Here is a 15,334-nt window from a genome sequence, read left to right on the forward strand (position 1 = left end):
GTCAATGATACAATATTCTGTGCAATTCTTGATGCGCATTTTATATGCATTAGAATAAATAAAAGCATATCTGTTATTGAAAACAAATATGGAGTGTAATCCTATACATATCTACTCAAAGGCAAGTCCCATTAATCAAATTTTATCTCAGATAAGTGTGTATAAAATTGCCACTTAAATTGTTCTAGCTGATACTATAACTATGACAAGTACCCTGTAGTCTTTAGGTGATATGTTACACAACCTGAAAAGTCACATGAGGGTAAGAAAAAAAGTATAGCATCCATATTTTTTATCACAAGCGAGGGATTATCTAGTCTAGTATTTTTATATATATAAAAAAACCACATAGGCTTTTAAAGAATTCATAGTTTAAAAATAAGCTTTTATTTATGAACTCAGCTCCCTTACAAAATGCAAATGTAATGCTAAACAAATCTATGTCACTTTACGGCAATTATAGTCTTTCACATTGGTGAAAATAGCCTTGTGCGAGAAAAGCAGGAATCTGCTCTTGCATAAGGAAAAAGAAACCAAATCCTTTGTGAGCCTTTTCCAATTTAAATTCTTCAAATTTTACGTTTTTTCCACTCTGGCTTGTCATCTGTTTCATCTTCGTCTGATTCTACTTCTGCAAAAACTGCTTTTGGCTGGGTCCTAAAAAGATATTAAAGAAGAATGACGATTAAAAAGGAGCTCTGCAGAAGTTAACAACTTTGTGTTTACCCATGCAGGGCTTCAGAGGCCAAAACCAGTGCTTTAAATGGAGTCTGGAAACACGCTGCAAACCAACAAAGATCTTTCAGTACTGCTGTGTGGTGTGATTGGGGCAATCTGCCTCATTTCAATTTTGTATCTCATTCAAGTTATTTAATTGCACTGTTGTCTCTGGTATTTTTCCAGTCTTCCAGGGTTTTTATTTTTGTGGGACAGCTCTTTAAAGTTTGTTCACTATCTCAGCCAGGGATGGGGAAACTGGAGTGGCACTGGTACCACAAACTCATCTTCTGGAGGTGCCCCTCCTCACAATTCCCCTTCTTATTCAGAGTCCTTCACCCCCTGGCAAAGGGGAATCTAACTCTAGGGTCATGACACAACACCGATTGGAGTCCTCCTGGAAATCTGGTGGCCTCAGACAGCCAATTACATATACAACTGCACTGCTTGCTATACAGCTTCCAAGATATACCACACTTCCTCAGTCTCGTTCAAGGGTAGCTAACCTGATGCCCTCCAGATGAAGCTGGACTACAGTTCCTTTCATCCCTGTTGGTTATGATGTCAGGGACTGATGGGAGTTGAAACTCCAACATCTTCTGGAAAGCCAAGGATTCCCCATCCCTGGTCTAGTCTCTGCCCAGGGCAAGTTGAACTACAGTGGTACCTCAGGTTAAGTACTTAATTCGTTCCAGAGGTCCGTACTTAACCTGAAACTGTTCTTAACCTGAAGCACCACTTTAGCTAATGGGGCCTCCTACTGCCGCCGCGCTGCCAGAGCACAATTTCTGTTCTCATTCTGAAGCAAAGTTCTTAACCTGAAGCACTATTTCTGGGTTAGCGGAGTCTGTAACCTGAAGCATATGTAACCCAAGGTACCACTGTACAGTCATACCTCGGGTTAAATATGCTTCGAGTTGAGCATGTTTGAGTTAGGCTCCGCGGCAACCCGGAAGTAACGGAGTGCGTTACTTCCGAGTTTCGCCGCTTGCACATGCGCAGATGCTCAAAATGACGTCACGCGCATGCGCAGAAGCGGTGAAAAGCGACGCACGCGTGCGCAGACGTGCCGTTGCTAGATACATTTGCCTCTAGATGCGAACAGGGCTCCGGAATGGATCCCGTTTGTATCTAGAGGTACCACTGTACTGGTTGAATGAGAAGTTTCTAATCCTCGCCTGCTGAACTTTGTTGACTTTCCAGTTGGAATGCAGTTAAGAGAAGAGACGGAAATACACATTAAAGGTGCACATTACAAACAGTACACACGTCTCATGGCAGTTGCTCATTAATTGCATTGCATTTTGGCAGCTGCCGGAAAACGAAAACAACTAATTTCATATGAACACATATTGTACCCAGCACACAAACTCAACGGATTGGAAGTCGGACCAAGTCACTGGCAGCATATAAATAAATTTACACCAAGTCACCACCGGATGTTTGAAAACGACGACAACAACGAAAGCATTACATGCTCAGCAAACTATTTTTTAATACTTTGATTCCACAAACGTTTTCCATTTTAACCAGTGCTTAGTTAATTTTCACACTTAAAAATTGGTCAGGAATCTCCAAGCAGCGCAGAATGTTACTACAAAACTGCATCATTGCTGAACACACTCCAGCATGTAATTAATAAAAGGCAAGCTAGTGTTGTTTTGGCTTTTGTGCAGTAGTATTTTTACAACATCAGAAGGACATAAAGTACTAAGTAGTTTCAGTTACCTTGGCAGTCTGTAAGGACAATAAGAGCCCGAGACTGTGCTTTTCTCTCGGCTAAGGACTGCTTTTGCCAAACAGATTTGATAAGGACCCCACCCTGAACTCACCACTTGCCGCTTTCGAACAACTAAGTATCTAAGTGCTGCGATTAAAAAGGAAAAAAAGCACTGTAGCCAACTTGACATACTGAGCCCCAGTAATGAATGACCTTCACTCGGATTCAGCAAGGCCTGCTCAGGCATAGAAGGAAGCTTCTGGGTGCAGACTATTCTGCAGGATGCAATCTGTGCAAACCACAAGACTGCTGCACAGAGGATAAATCTCAAACTCTTAGGCAGGGCAGAGGATGTGCAATATTGCCAGATTATGTCCACTAATGACCTCTAAGAGCCAGCACAGAAAGCTTTGATCCATTTGGCTGGACCATAATCTGACTCGTCATAGAGCAGCTTCTTCCTCCCCCTTGGCCTCTACACCAAGAGCACTGATGATCTACCACTGGTACCAACCCTGCTGCCACCTTTGCCCAAACAAAAAAGAAAAGGAGGGAGACAAACCAAAAACAATGCAAAAATTTGTTCTCATGGTGCCAGATCAGGAGCAGTATTAGTGCAAGCTGCTTCTGCAACTCCATAGGACTTGAGTGATTGCTCCTGAAAAAGAAACCTAGATTCCGAAACACATCGAGCTGCAATTCTTATTCACTGACACTTCTAAGAATGAGTTGGTCCACACTGCCTACTTTTTGGCCTGCTACAGATGGAAAATGTGAGCAATGCTTCAGCAGGCTGTATCACACCTGAGTGAGAGAACACATACATCTTCCTCTAGTATTTCAGAGGATGAAATCAGATCAGATGCTTTAGGGTAGTTTCAAAGCCATAGATTATTGCTGCTCACTTGGTTTAGCATTCATTCACAAAGAAGAAAAAATGTGCTACAGGCTAGTGTGAAGAAAAGTTGCTTCCGCTACTTGAGAGTTAATATGCAAGGGTAAACCACAACTTTCTTGGCGGTGAGCCTACAGGGGAGCCTTTGTCAATTAAAGCCATGGTTCAATAATTTGGTGCTACTGCTATGAATTGGGGGAAAGGGGACTTTCCTCCAGAATTCACACATAATTTCTAACAGAAATGACAAAAGTGGAACTATTAGTGCCCTGCCCAAACTTTAAGAAATGGGCAAAACACAAGGCAATTAAAAAGGTAAGGATAAAAATTCCTTAAAATCTGATCATGCTTTCTCATTAAGGGTCAGTGCAAAAGTAATTGCAGGGATCTCTCAAAAACATTTAACAGATTTGTAAGAAGCTGGGAGATGGCTCACTGCTGCCCCACCTCTTCTCCCCACTTTGTGCTAAACAATATCATTTTTTATATGCAAGCAACCAAAAAGTGTGTACTATATTCCAAGTGTGGTTGCACCATAGATTAACATGAAGGCATTTTGATATTGGCTGTTTTATTTTTGATCCCATTACTAATGATCCCCAAAATGGATTCTTTTTGCCATTGTAATTAACCAACTTGGTTCAGTTGTGGGAGGAATAGATCACAAGAGAATCAGTCCTACGCCACTGCCTCACACCCCTTAATGTTTTGGCACCTGGGCTTAATTCAAAATCTTCACTGGGGGATTTCAAGTCTTCTCCGTTAGTAAGTGGGGCTTGGTGAATACCCACAACAGCTGAAAAAATGCGCAAGAAAGACCATAAGAAACTTTGCTTATGCTTTTCCTTGCATGTAATTTGTATAACCTGGACACCAGAGAGATTAGTTAAAGGTAAAGGTAAAGGGGGCCCTGACCATTACGTTCAGTCGTGGCCGACTCTGGGGTTGCGGCACTCATCTCGCTTTATTGGCCAAGGGAGCTGGCGTACAGCTTCCGGGTCATGTGGCCAGCATGACTAAGCCGCTTCTGACGAACCAGAGCAGCGCACGGAAACACCGTTTACCTTTGCGCCGGAGCGGTACCTATTTATCTACTTGCACTTTGCTGTGCTTTCGAACTGCTAGGTTGGCAGGAGCAGGGACCAAACAACGGGAGCTCACCCCGTCACGGAGATTCGAACCGCCGACCTTCTGATCGGCAAGTCCTAAAACAAGCTCTACAATGCAGAAATCATGGTAGAGGCTGCATATCCTATCTGCTAGTTATTGTCCCAACAGCAGCACACACACACACCCGCCCAGTGTTGCTATCTGATGTGTGCATGAGCAGTGTGCTAAACTTGCCTCCTGTCCACTTCACGCCCAGCTACACTCCTAACAAGAAACCGTAATGTGAGCCACCCACTGGGCACAGTGAGCCTTCTGAATTACTCCTGCGTTTTAAAACTTTCATGTTCATTACACTGCAGGTGTCAAGGATGAAATCTAATCATCGAGGAAGATGCGACACCAAACACACACTAGGGATCTCTATTAATGCGATGGAATGAAATGGACGCACGGCTTTTCAGATAAGGGGACGTGCAAATTACGTTCTTAACGAGAAGAAAATTAAGGCATTGGTACATTTTATCTCCCCCGTAAGAAACAGTAGCTGCACCAGCGATGTCCTTAGAGGCAGCCTGCCCCTTGTAGCTAGGCAAGACTTGAACTGGGAGAGGCTTTTTCTCACACAGAGGATGGCAGATACAAGTCTTACTTGCATAGTTCTGTCTGTTGGAGCAAGTGAGCGGTTCCCCACCACTGGAAACACAAAGTCTTACTAGGTCAATCAAATTGCCCTTCAGAGTCTTATTCATTAACTGTGCAATCCTATACATGGCGATTCAGTTTAGGAGGGTATATACCGTATTTTTCGCTCTATAAGACGCACCAGACCACAAAATGCACCTAGTTTTTGGAGGAGGAAAACAAGAAAAAAAATATTATGAATCTCAGAAGCCAGAACAGCAAGAGGGATCGCTGCACAGTGAAAGCAGCAATCCCTCTTGCTTTTCTGGCTTCTGGGATAGCTGCACAGCCTGCATTCACTCCATAAGACGCACACACATTTCCCCTTACTTTTTAGGAGGTAAAAAGTGATTCTTATAGAGCAAAAAATACGGTAATTGAAGCCTGAGTTATCTGCTAGCTTAGTTCTTGAGCGAGGGGACTTGTTATTTCTATTTAACAAATAGTACGGACCGCCTCATCGTCTTAGTCCAAGTGCTTTACATAAATAGGAAAAAAATATTTATCAAAAATACCAATAGAATCCACACATTTTGAAATGAAGCAGGCACAATAAAACTACCAAAATATAGGTGGCATACACACCGCACATTTAAATCATATTTTCACCCCCGCAAGATTCGGAGAACTGTAGTTTGTTAAGGGTGCACTCAAGGAAAGTCAAGAGGAAATAGCTGTGGCAGGAAGAAAAGTATGACTGGGCCTTATGAACAGCTTCCATTGCAATGGTTTTCATAAGCATCCTTTAGCTGTTTACATGAGCAGTGTAGGGCTCAGTCCACAACGGTTATAAAGTTAACAGCTGCACCACACTATAGGTGGCGACCGTTGGATGAGTTCTTATCACCCAATCAGGGTCAAGCTGAGCGGCAGGTTAACTGGTAAAGAGTCATTTGATTGGTCCGGGCCATACTGGCGCTGGCTTTTAAATATTGCAGCAGTGCCTTGGGATGAACCCAAGAAAAAGGGACTTAAAGTGATAAAGACTAAAGGGGCACCATAGTCTGAGGTGTTTATATGTAAATATTCATATATATTATTTATTTATACAGAACTGGCTATGCACTCGGCATTGTAGAAGGCTAAGAAAAGCAAATCCTTGTTGAAATCCAGCAAATGCAAAACCCATTGTTTTTACGAAGAGATTGCTGGACATGTCACAGAGGGGAGAAATAGTTTAAAAGCAGCAAATTCGTTCAGCTGGTCATTCATGCTTCTGTAAAAACCATGCAGTGCTTTGTGAGCATGGTGTGGCGTACGGTTCTGTGAGAAAAACACGAACATCCTAATTTCTGCAACATCCCCGTATCTGCAAAAGTGATGGCCAGTTTATGCAAAAATTAAATAACATATGTAAAAGGTAAAGGATCCCTGGATGGTTAAGTCCAGTCAAAGGCGACTATGGGATTGCGACGCTCATCTCGCTTTCAGGCTGAGGGAGCCGGCGTTTGTCCACAGAAAACTTTCTGGGTGGGTTTTTTAAAAAAACCCAAATATATATTTTTAAGCTCTAATTCTATTTTACTCAAATAGCATTCAAATGGGTTAGAAACTAGGTTTCCTTAAAAAAAAAAAAAAGCTGACATCCTATATGTTTTCTACATTAGTGGCAACACTCCCAAAAAAGAGGCAGAGAATAGTGTTGTTAAACAGGTCTTCTGCTTATGTTCAAGTTCACCAGGGCTTTTAGGCATATCTGTATATGGGTTTTACACACACACACACACACCGCACTTAAGAAAGTTTCCTTACTTAGAATATGCTGGAGCAACCCAATACGGGCTTTCTTCTGCTTCCTTTGCGTGCCGTAAAATGGCCTCCCGGGGGTTGCTATCATCGGTTTTATCCAGTGCAATATTCTTGACTATGTATGAAGACAGAGTCCCGCCATGAGTCCCGACACGACCACCACGACCTAATATAGGAGAGAATGAACAGATATGCAAAGTGGCAAGGGAAGGAAAAAAAGAGCAAACAGAAAAGGAAAAACTACAGTCGTACCTTGGTTTCCGAACAGCTTAGCAGTCAAACATTTTGGCTCTTGAATGTCGCAAACCCAGAAGTGATTGTTCTGGTTTGCGAACTATTTTTGGAAGCTGAACATCCAACAGGGCTTCCTTGGCTTCCGATTGGCTGCAGGACCTTCCTGCAGCCAATCAGAAGCCGCACTTTGGTTTCCGAACGTTTTGGAAGTCAAACGGACTTCCAGAACAGATTCCGTTTGACTTCCAAGGTACGACTGTAAAGGTAAAGGTAAAGGGACCCCTGACCATTAGCTCCAGTTGTGACCGACTCTGGGGTTGCGGCGCTCATCTTGCTTTATTGGCCGTGGGAGCTGGTGTACAGCTTCCGGGTCATGTGGCCAGCATGACTAAGCCGCTTCTGGCGAACCAGAGTAGCGCACGGAAACGCCGTTTACCTTCCCACCGGAGCAGAACCTATTTATCTACTTGCACTGCGTGCTTTTGAACTGCTAGGTTGGCAGGAGCAGGGACCGAGCAACGGGAGCTCACCCCATCGCGGGGATTCGAACGTGACCTTCTGATCGGCAAGCCCAAGGCTCTGTGGTTTAACCCACAGCGCCACCCGTGTCCCTTACAACTGTACATCCACGCAAATGAGAAGTTGCATCAGCATCTACAAGCCTGTAACAGAGTTACAGGGCTGATTCAGTCTTCCGCAAAGAAACACACAAATGGCCTTAGCAATGTTTTGCTTTCAAATTGTAGAAATTCTGGTTACCTGGTCCTGCTACCGGAGGTTCAGGTTTGTGAGATTTCATGGGATCCAGTCTATCCTTTTCCAGTTGCTTTCTTGTACTCCGCTGGCGTGGTTCGCGAAACATCGGAAGTGCATGAGCTAAAATAATAATAATATTATTATTATTTTACTTAAGAGATAGTGAACTTAAAGAAGTTGGAAGGGGACTTATGGCCCTCCAGATGACCTTGAACAACTTTCACCAGCCTGAGCCAGCATAGTCAAAAGCCAGGAATGATAGGAGCTGTAGTTTAGCAGCAAGAGGATAGGATGATAGGACCTGTAGTCTAATGCCACAGATTCCTCACCTGTGCACAGACATTCATACATGGCTTGGTAACTGTATATACAAACTTGGCAGGTATGCTCAGGTGCAAGTGAAATGGTTAGTTAAAAGAAAATAAAGCCAGACATTACAGAAGCCCTGGTGTCTGGTTCTCCACATCTCCCCATAATTCAGGAGTGGAAACCTCAGGGCTGGGGACTCTCTTAAATCTGCCCTTTTAAGACTCTCCCTAGCAACAGCCCCATCCCAGGCCATACCCCTTCTCCCCAGGCCCCAGCTTTTACCAGCCCTGCTCCATGCTGTCCTCGAGGGCTTTGGTCTGGATGGAATATGCCCTTGAACTCTGATAATTCCTCTTGCTTGCATAGATAAAGGGATAGAAAGCTCTGGCGTTTGCGTTTAGGAACGCTCAGAATGGTTATGCATGGGCACAAATCTGATACGCAAGTGTTGCCGATGCAGCCTAATTCAGCTTTTGTTAAGTTTATTACCCTTAATAAAAGTACATTCTGGCTTTGGACGGCTTCAGAACCTTAGGAATAAACAGTTATTTCTTACATCTGCATGTTACGTGAAGCGTGAAAAGTCAAACTTTTGCTGGCAAGTGGTAAGCTACACAATTTTGCATAAAACATTTGAGGTTAACTATAAAAACCATTTCCATATGTGGAACGAAGGCTTCCTGAGGAATAATGAAGTAAAACGCCTCTCCTTGAAAAGTCAATGCCTCTTCCCCACAGGTGAAAATGATGCATCTTAAGTAGCCGGAGGATGAAAAACTGAGATTCCCACTTACAATTTACTTTGCTAGAGTGGCAATACACTTTTGCTGGTGGGGTTAAGTCCCACTTAGAGGATGGGGCTCATAGTACAGCCCTCACCACTTCTCAGAAAGACTGGAGAATGTCAGGCTAAGTTGCTGCTCTGCTCTGTTGTTCAGTCCTGTCATTGGGACGAAATGAGCAGAGCACCCTTTAAAAGCTAAAAAGCCAACATTTGGGTTTTGGGGAGGAGGGTGGCCAATTTAAGTCTTCCCTGACTCCTTCCTGCTGATTGGCAGGATTCTGGTTTTAAACAAGGGCCTTGTAGCCCACTAGATCTGAGCCATAATGTACAGGGAGCTAAAAGGATGTATTTAAATAAACAGTTACTTTAAGAGTTACTTACGTGTTATAATGTAATCCTGCGTGAGGGTCTCAGCCTGCCTTTCTTTTCTTTTTGTCTTTACAACACACAATTTTGCTCCCCTAGAGAGGATTAAAAAAGAATAATAGTACAAGAACATGCATGCAAAGAGTTGAAAAGAAATGCTGGTGAAGTTCAAAAGCTGTGTTTACAGGACAATCGTAATATACGTTTACTTGGAAGCAAGTCCCCACTGGGACTCACCCCTCCTAAACATCAGTGGCAAAATTTTTGTCACAAAATGAATTGTGCTTTGACCTTAAATCAGTATTTTGAGGTAATCTGTCTGCCAAGAACGCTCTTGAATCTCCTCCTTTAGGCTCACCCCACTGCAGGTGGAGAATGGCCAGGGTAAAGCATCTATCAACTCTCTGTTCCTTTTCATCTCTCCCTTCCTCCATGTAAATACCGTATTTTTCGCTCTATAAGATGCACTTTTCCCCTCCTAAAAAGTAAGGGGAAATGTGTGTGTGTGTCTTATGGGGCGAATGTAGGCGGGAGGCTCTGCTCAGCGCTCCCTTTAAAGAGCCACATGGAGTGTGTGTGCGGCTCTTTGGGGCTTTTCCCCGAGGAGGGAGAAAGGCTGCCCAGGAAAGGCTGTGTGCAGCTATCCCATAAGCCAGGACAGCCAGCGGGATCGCCGCGATGTGATCCCGCTGGCTGTCCTGGCTTCTGGGATTTAGAATATATTTTTTTGTTTTCCTCTTCCCAAAACTAGGTGTGTCTTATGGAGCGAAAAGTACAGTGCGTGGATGTGTAGTCATCTTATTATTAGTTGTAGCATCTCTGTATGTGTGTGTGTGTGTGCGTGTGCGTGTGTGTGTGTGATCCCTGTCTCTCTGTGTGTGATCCCTGTCTTAAAAGTTATATGATTCAACGTGGTGCATCGACTCTCATAAATGTCTCGATAACTGGTCTAGGCAGGAACTCTCAGGATCTGTGGCTGTTTGGATGTGCTCACCATCCCAGACCTTTGGCCATGCTGGCTGGGACTGATAGGAATTGCTGAGCCCCAGCAACACTGGAAGGCCACAAGTGTCCTATCCCTAAAGTAGAATGACATATAATCCTTGTAAGAACAAAGGACGGCTGGGTGTCTGGCTTGCAGAGTCACATATGTGAGACAACGTTAGAGACCACGAAGTTGGGTTATATTTGTATCTTCAGTCAGGCTTATTGTAGAAGCAGGTTCCTTTCGACCCATAAAGTTCAGGTCGTTAAAGGGGGCTGTCCGTTATGCTGGAGAAAACTTTTTTTTTTTTCGCAGTCTGGGTTGCAAAGCAGCACCTGGGCAAATGAAAACGTATTTTTGTGGTTGCTAGAGGGGACAGGACTAAGGGATGTCAGTAAGGCTTTGTAGGCAGACCTTTCTGTCTAGGATCAGGGAGGATATTAAAAATTTACACTAAAAGGAGGAAAGAGTAGTAGGGGGAAAATCAACTGAACCTTCTATTTTTCACTTTCACGTTTACTGCCCTTTTGATGCAAAGCTAATGAGAAGAGGCTGCCAAAATAGTGGGAAAGAACAGGAATTTGCCCATGTTTCCTTAATGCCTTCTTGAGTAAGAGCACAGCTGCATATGTAGATCACAAACATGCAAACTGGGAGCACTTGCTGCTTAGCCTAAATCCACTGAGTAAGTTTATTTAGTTAAATATTAAGTCGACAAATTAAGGGTGTATCAAAATTCTTTGCACCCTCTTGCAATTCTTTTATAACTCATGTAAATCTATTTACGTAATTTATACCCTGCGCCTTCAACATAAATGCATGTTCCCATGGTGGCCAACAGAGGTGCAAGATACAAAACAAAAATACAATTTAAGAATAATGATAAAAATAATTAAATAAAGCACACAAACTAATATGGCAAACTGAAACAGCAGCAGCCTATCTAGACAGGAAAATCAAAACAGCTCTAAGATTTTTTTTCTTTTTTCTTTTAAATGCTCACATTAGCAGCTCTTAAAAAGCTTTGGGAAAACAGGAATTTTTGTCTGGCGCCTAAATGATAGCAGTGAGGTCTCCAGGAGGGCCTCCTCAGAGACAGCATCAGACTGTAAACATCCTGGTTTCGTATCATGGTTTGGAGTCCAAGATTAAACCACAGTTTCCAATTTCATAACGGAAAACTCTTGTTTAAAGTAACCAAGATACAAGCACTGAAGCCAGGTTGAGACAGGAGGAGTGCATAGGGAATGCATGCGCACGATGCTCATTCTCAGCTTAATAAACCATAGTTTATAAAGTTGGGATCATTGAATTGGAGCAGGCACAATGTATCAGCGGTGCAACATTTCAGAAACGGGATTCCAGAAATTTAAAAAGAAGCAATAAGTTCCAATGGGAAACACGGCTAGTTTGAAAACACAAACTACTGAAAATGATTTGTAATTATCTTTTTGACCACAACTCTCAGTCATCTGGGACTGTTGGCTTTCCTTTATATGTAAAACTGAATAAATAAATATACAAAAAAGGAAAACAGGAAAACACAAGCTACCATTCTCCGCTCCTCGCCTTTTAAGAAGAAATCTCGCATCTAAGCAAGCATTTATACATTTTAAGAAATAAGGTTCAGATGCAATTAATTAAATACCTTTGACTCTTGAAGGGGTCATAGTATACTTTAGCCAATCCATTCCCTGTACCAACCATGATTTGATTCAGCTTCGGATGCCAGAGACAACGGACAACACTCTGAAAAGTAACATTAGCTCTTGGTTAGTAATTTTTTAGTTCTGAAACCCAGGGCAATACCTAGTTTTAGGGGGAGCTTCCCTTTTATTTTGTCACATTTCACCTATCTTTATCTTCAGGTAATACTCACGAGGTGCACGAGACCCTTAAGCCACAACGACTCAGTCAATTACATGCGTAGTAACCAATGATCATTTACTTACTTACTTCTACACCATACTACATACTTCCACAGCAACTGCTGTTCAGGTGGCAAATAAAAGTCTAAAACAACCCCTCCCCTCCAAGGGATCCTTTTTTTCCCTCTGCAAGATAGGAAATTCCTAAACCAGCAGTAGTAAGCAAGCATACCATTTGGAAATACAATATGCACCACTAACCATGATCTTGTGCAAGATGGAAAGGAAAAGGGGGCTTCCAAATTTAGGGTAACAAGCTAAATTGTAAAAGCCACATAACTTATTTAATAAGGGAACATAAAATACAATTTTATTCTAACTGGGAAGCCTAAATTAAATTTAATACGACTTTGGAGCCTTTTAAGGCATTCTGTTATAGGATTCCCACTTTGTAGACCAAAGGGACTCTGTAGGCATATCATATTGCCAATTTCTAAACCATTTGGCCAACAATCCTACCTTTCCCCAATTTTGACCTCATTTCTAGTTTGTTTGAATGTTAAATATGGTTCATTTGCCTGCATGTACAGCAAAGTAAATTAATTTAGACATAATATATAACAATAAGGAAACAGACATGAAATGGATGAATTCCTAGATCCCAATTATTTCTGTTTACTCTTGTTTGTGTATGTTCGAGAAATTTGTTTTCTCTCTCTTGTATTTGTTAATTTGGAAATTCAATAAAAACATTTGTTTTTTAAAAAATGGAAATAGTTCTATTAATATTCTCCCAGAAAATATTTATGTGAATAATCAGGTCAGCTAAAATATGCTTGTTAAAAAAAAAAAGTGACATTAGAGAACAGCTTTTGCTATCCTATCAAATATTCTTCAAAATTTGGAGTAGTAAAGCATAATCTGTGTTTGCAACTGGGCACTCATGCAAGAATCTGCTGGGAATGTTTGAAGTATAGGGATATCTGTTTTAGATACGAGTTCTTTTTCTTCCAGTCCCGTGCTGCTTTGCTTTAATGGCTTTGCTTTAATGATGTAATTATACACAGTATGAAGACTATTATTAATTACCTAAAAAGGTTCTACACATTTTGGCCAACCCTGTTGTTTCCTGACATTTGCCCCTTCCCCAAAAGGTAGGGATAGCTCTCTCAACTTGCACTGTCTCTTGGATCTGCAGTGTAAAATCAGAGACAATCTGTCAGATGGTTGTGGTGGTTGCTCGAGAGTAACCAGGCAGGACCCCGACCTGTTTTTTACAGGCTTTATTCTTGGTGCAAACTATTTACAGTGAAGAGCGTCGTAAGTTCATGTCTGTCTCAATCGCTAGCAGAATCTGGGAGTGGTTGGTTTTTGTACCTCCCCCAGCATAAAAGTCACGTCACCCCCAGCCTTTTCCACCCCTCCCTGCGCCAAAGACTACTGCACAGAATGGGCATTGGCAAGGGCGTGCTTCCCACCTCTCCGGCTTGCTCAGGCTCAGTGTTAAGGCTCTCCCTAGCATCCCCTTGCCCCTGCACTTCTTCTCCATTGGAGGTGGGGCTTTCCTCCTCGCCGGAAGAGAAACTGCTTCGCAAGATTTTCGGAGGCTCCCTATAACACAACTGCCCTTCCATCTCTCGTCTCTGAGCTGATGGCAGTTCCCTGACACAATCCCCTGGTTCCCTCCCTACCTTTGAGCTTGAGACGGTTGTGGTGACATCATTTCTGGAATCATGTTGCACTTCTGAAGTTAGTGCACTTAGAGCACTTCAGAGGCACAGGAAGAACACCATACCAGGCCTCTCCTCCCCAGCTTCAAACCAAAAAAGGGACAAAACTATTCTCATAAGGCCTCATGCAACCTGAAGAAAATTTCCAGCTTCTGTCTCCAGTTCCAAGATCAGGAGGAAGCTCGTTGTTTGTCGTTTTAACACTATGCTTCTGAGCATCTCTGAAGTGCACCACCAAAAACTCCAGCCTTCCTCTCATCCATGAAGAGGGCAAGGATCATCCCCATAGTTGCACCACCCACTCTGATGTCCTCCACAATCCTTGCACCTCTCCATCTCCAAAGCGAGGAGGAAGCTTAGGCTGGTGGAACACTTTCCACTGCAAGCACAACAAGAGAAACTGTGGACCTCTTGAGCCTAAAACGGTTGCTTCTGCTTGCAACTCATTGAACAACACTGTTGTTCAATGTGTGGCTGTTTCTTTAGATGTGCACTGGGATTTCAGCTATGTAGCGCTTCCTGCCTGAAAGTGTGGGATCCAAATATGCTAATAAAATAAAATGGAACATTAGGAAATGCAAAAAAGGAAAGTGTGCCTTTTCTTAATATGTACAGCAGTACCTCGGGTTAAGTACTTAATTCGTTCTGGAGGTCTGTTCTTAACCTGAAACTGTTCTTAACCTGAAGCACCACTTTAGCTAATGGGGCCTCCTGCTAATGCCGTGCCGCCGGAGCACGATTTCTGTTCTCATCCTGAAGCAAAGTTCTTAACTCGAGGTACTATTTCTGGGTTAGCGGAGTCTGTAACCTGAAGTGTATGTAACCTGAAGCATATGTAACCCGAGGTACCACTGTACTGTAGTCTTGCAAATGGTCCCTTTCCTGGTTTGCCTATGATTAAGAATTGCTTTGAAGTGACCAGCCTTTTCTACCACTGCAAAGCCTCCCTTAACACCCTCTTCCAGATAAATACAGCTACCAGGCACAGGTTCAAGACCAGATCAGTGTTCCCGGACTTCATAAAAAGTTAAAAACACAGAGCTAGGTGTCGTCAGTTCATTGATGTTATTCAATGTATTTTAGTGAGGCATCTTATGGTAAGAGAATTAACAGGAACTGGTAGAAAGAGCTCCCATTTCTGTTTGTTTACTGGACAGTTGCCCAATTGCCTGCTTTCGGTGGGGTTGTATTCCCCCTGAAGGAGCAGGTTTGTAGTCTGGAAGTGCACCAGGACCCATCTCTGTGACTAGAGGCCCAGATGACCTCAGGAGTGCCTTCAGTTGGTAAGACTGCTATGCTCATTTCTGGATGGCAATAGCCTGACCACTCTTGTCCATGGACTGATAACCTTCACATTGGATTACTCCAATGTGCTGTAAGTGGGGCTGCCCCTGTAGTGAACTGACTGCTCACTGGGGCGAAATGTTGCC

The 15,334-nt window shown here is 42.9% G+C and overlaps 1 protein-coding gene across 1 annotated transcript in view; it reads right to left on the reverse strand.

Annotated features, from left to right (window-relative positions):
• Positions 1–364: 364 nt before the first annotated feature.
• WDR70 (WD repeat domain 70) overlaps positions 365–15,334 on the reverse strand; it is a 118,225-nt gene continuing 103,255 nt past the window's right edge. Inside the window, exons 14-18 of the mRNA XM_081881496.1 lie at positions 11,955–12,055; positions 9,337–9,416; positions 7,866–7,982; positions 6,876–7,038; positions 365–657 (exon numbers count right to left, since the gene is read on the reverse strand). Of these exons, the coding sequence (XP_081737622.1) occupies positions 570–657; positions 6,876–7,038; positions 7,866–7,982; positions 9,337–9,416; positions 11,955–12,055 (549 nt within the window). The 3' untranslated portion in view covers positions 365–569. The remainder of the gene's footprint in view (positions 658–6,875; positions 7,039–7,865; positions 7,983–9,336; positions 9,417–11,954; positions 12,056–15,334) is intronic.

The sequence above is a fragment of the Podarcis erhardii genome (assembly GCF_964252035.2).
Source record: "Podarcis erhardii genome assembly, chromosome: 11".
NCBI lineage: Eukaryota > Metazoa > Chordata > Lepidosauria > Squamata > Lacertidae > Podarcis > Podarcis erhardii.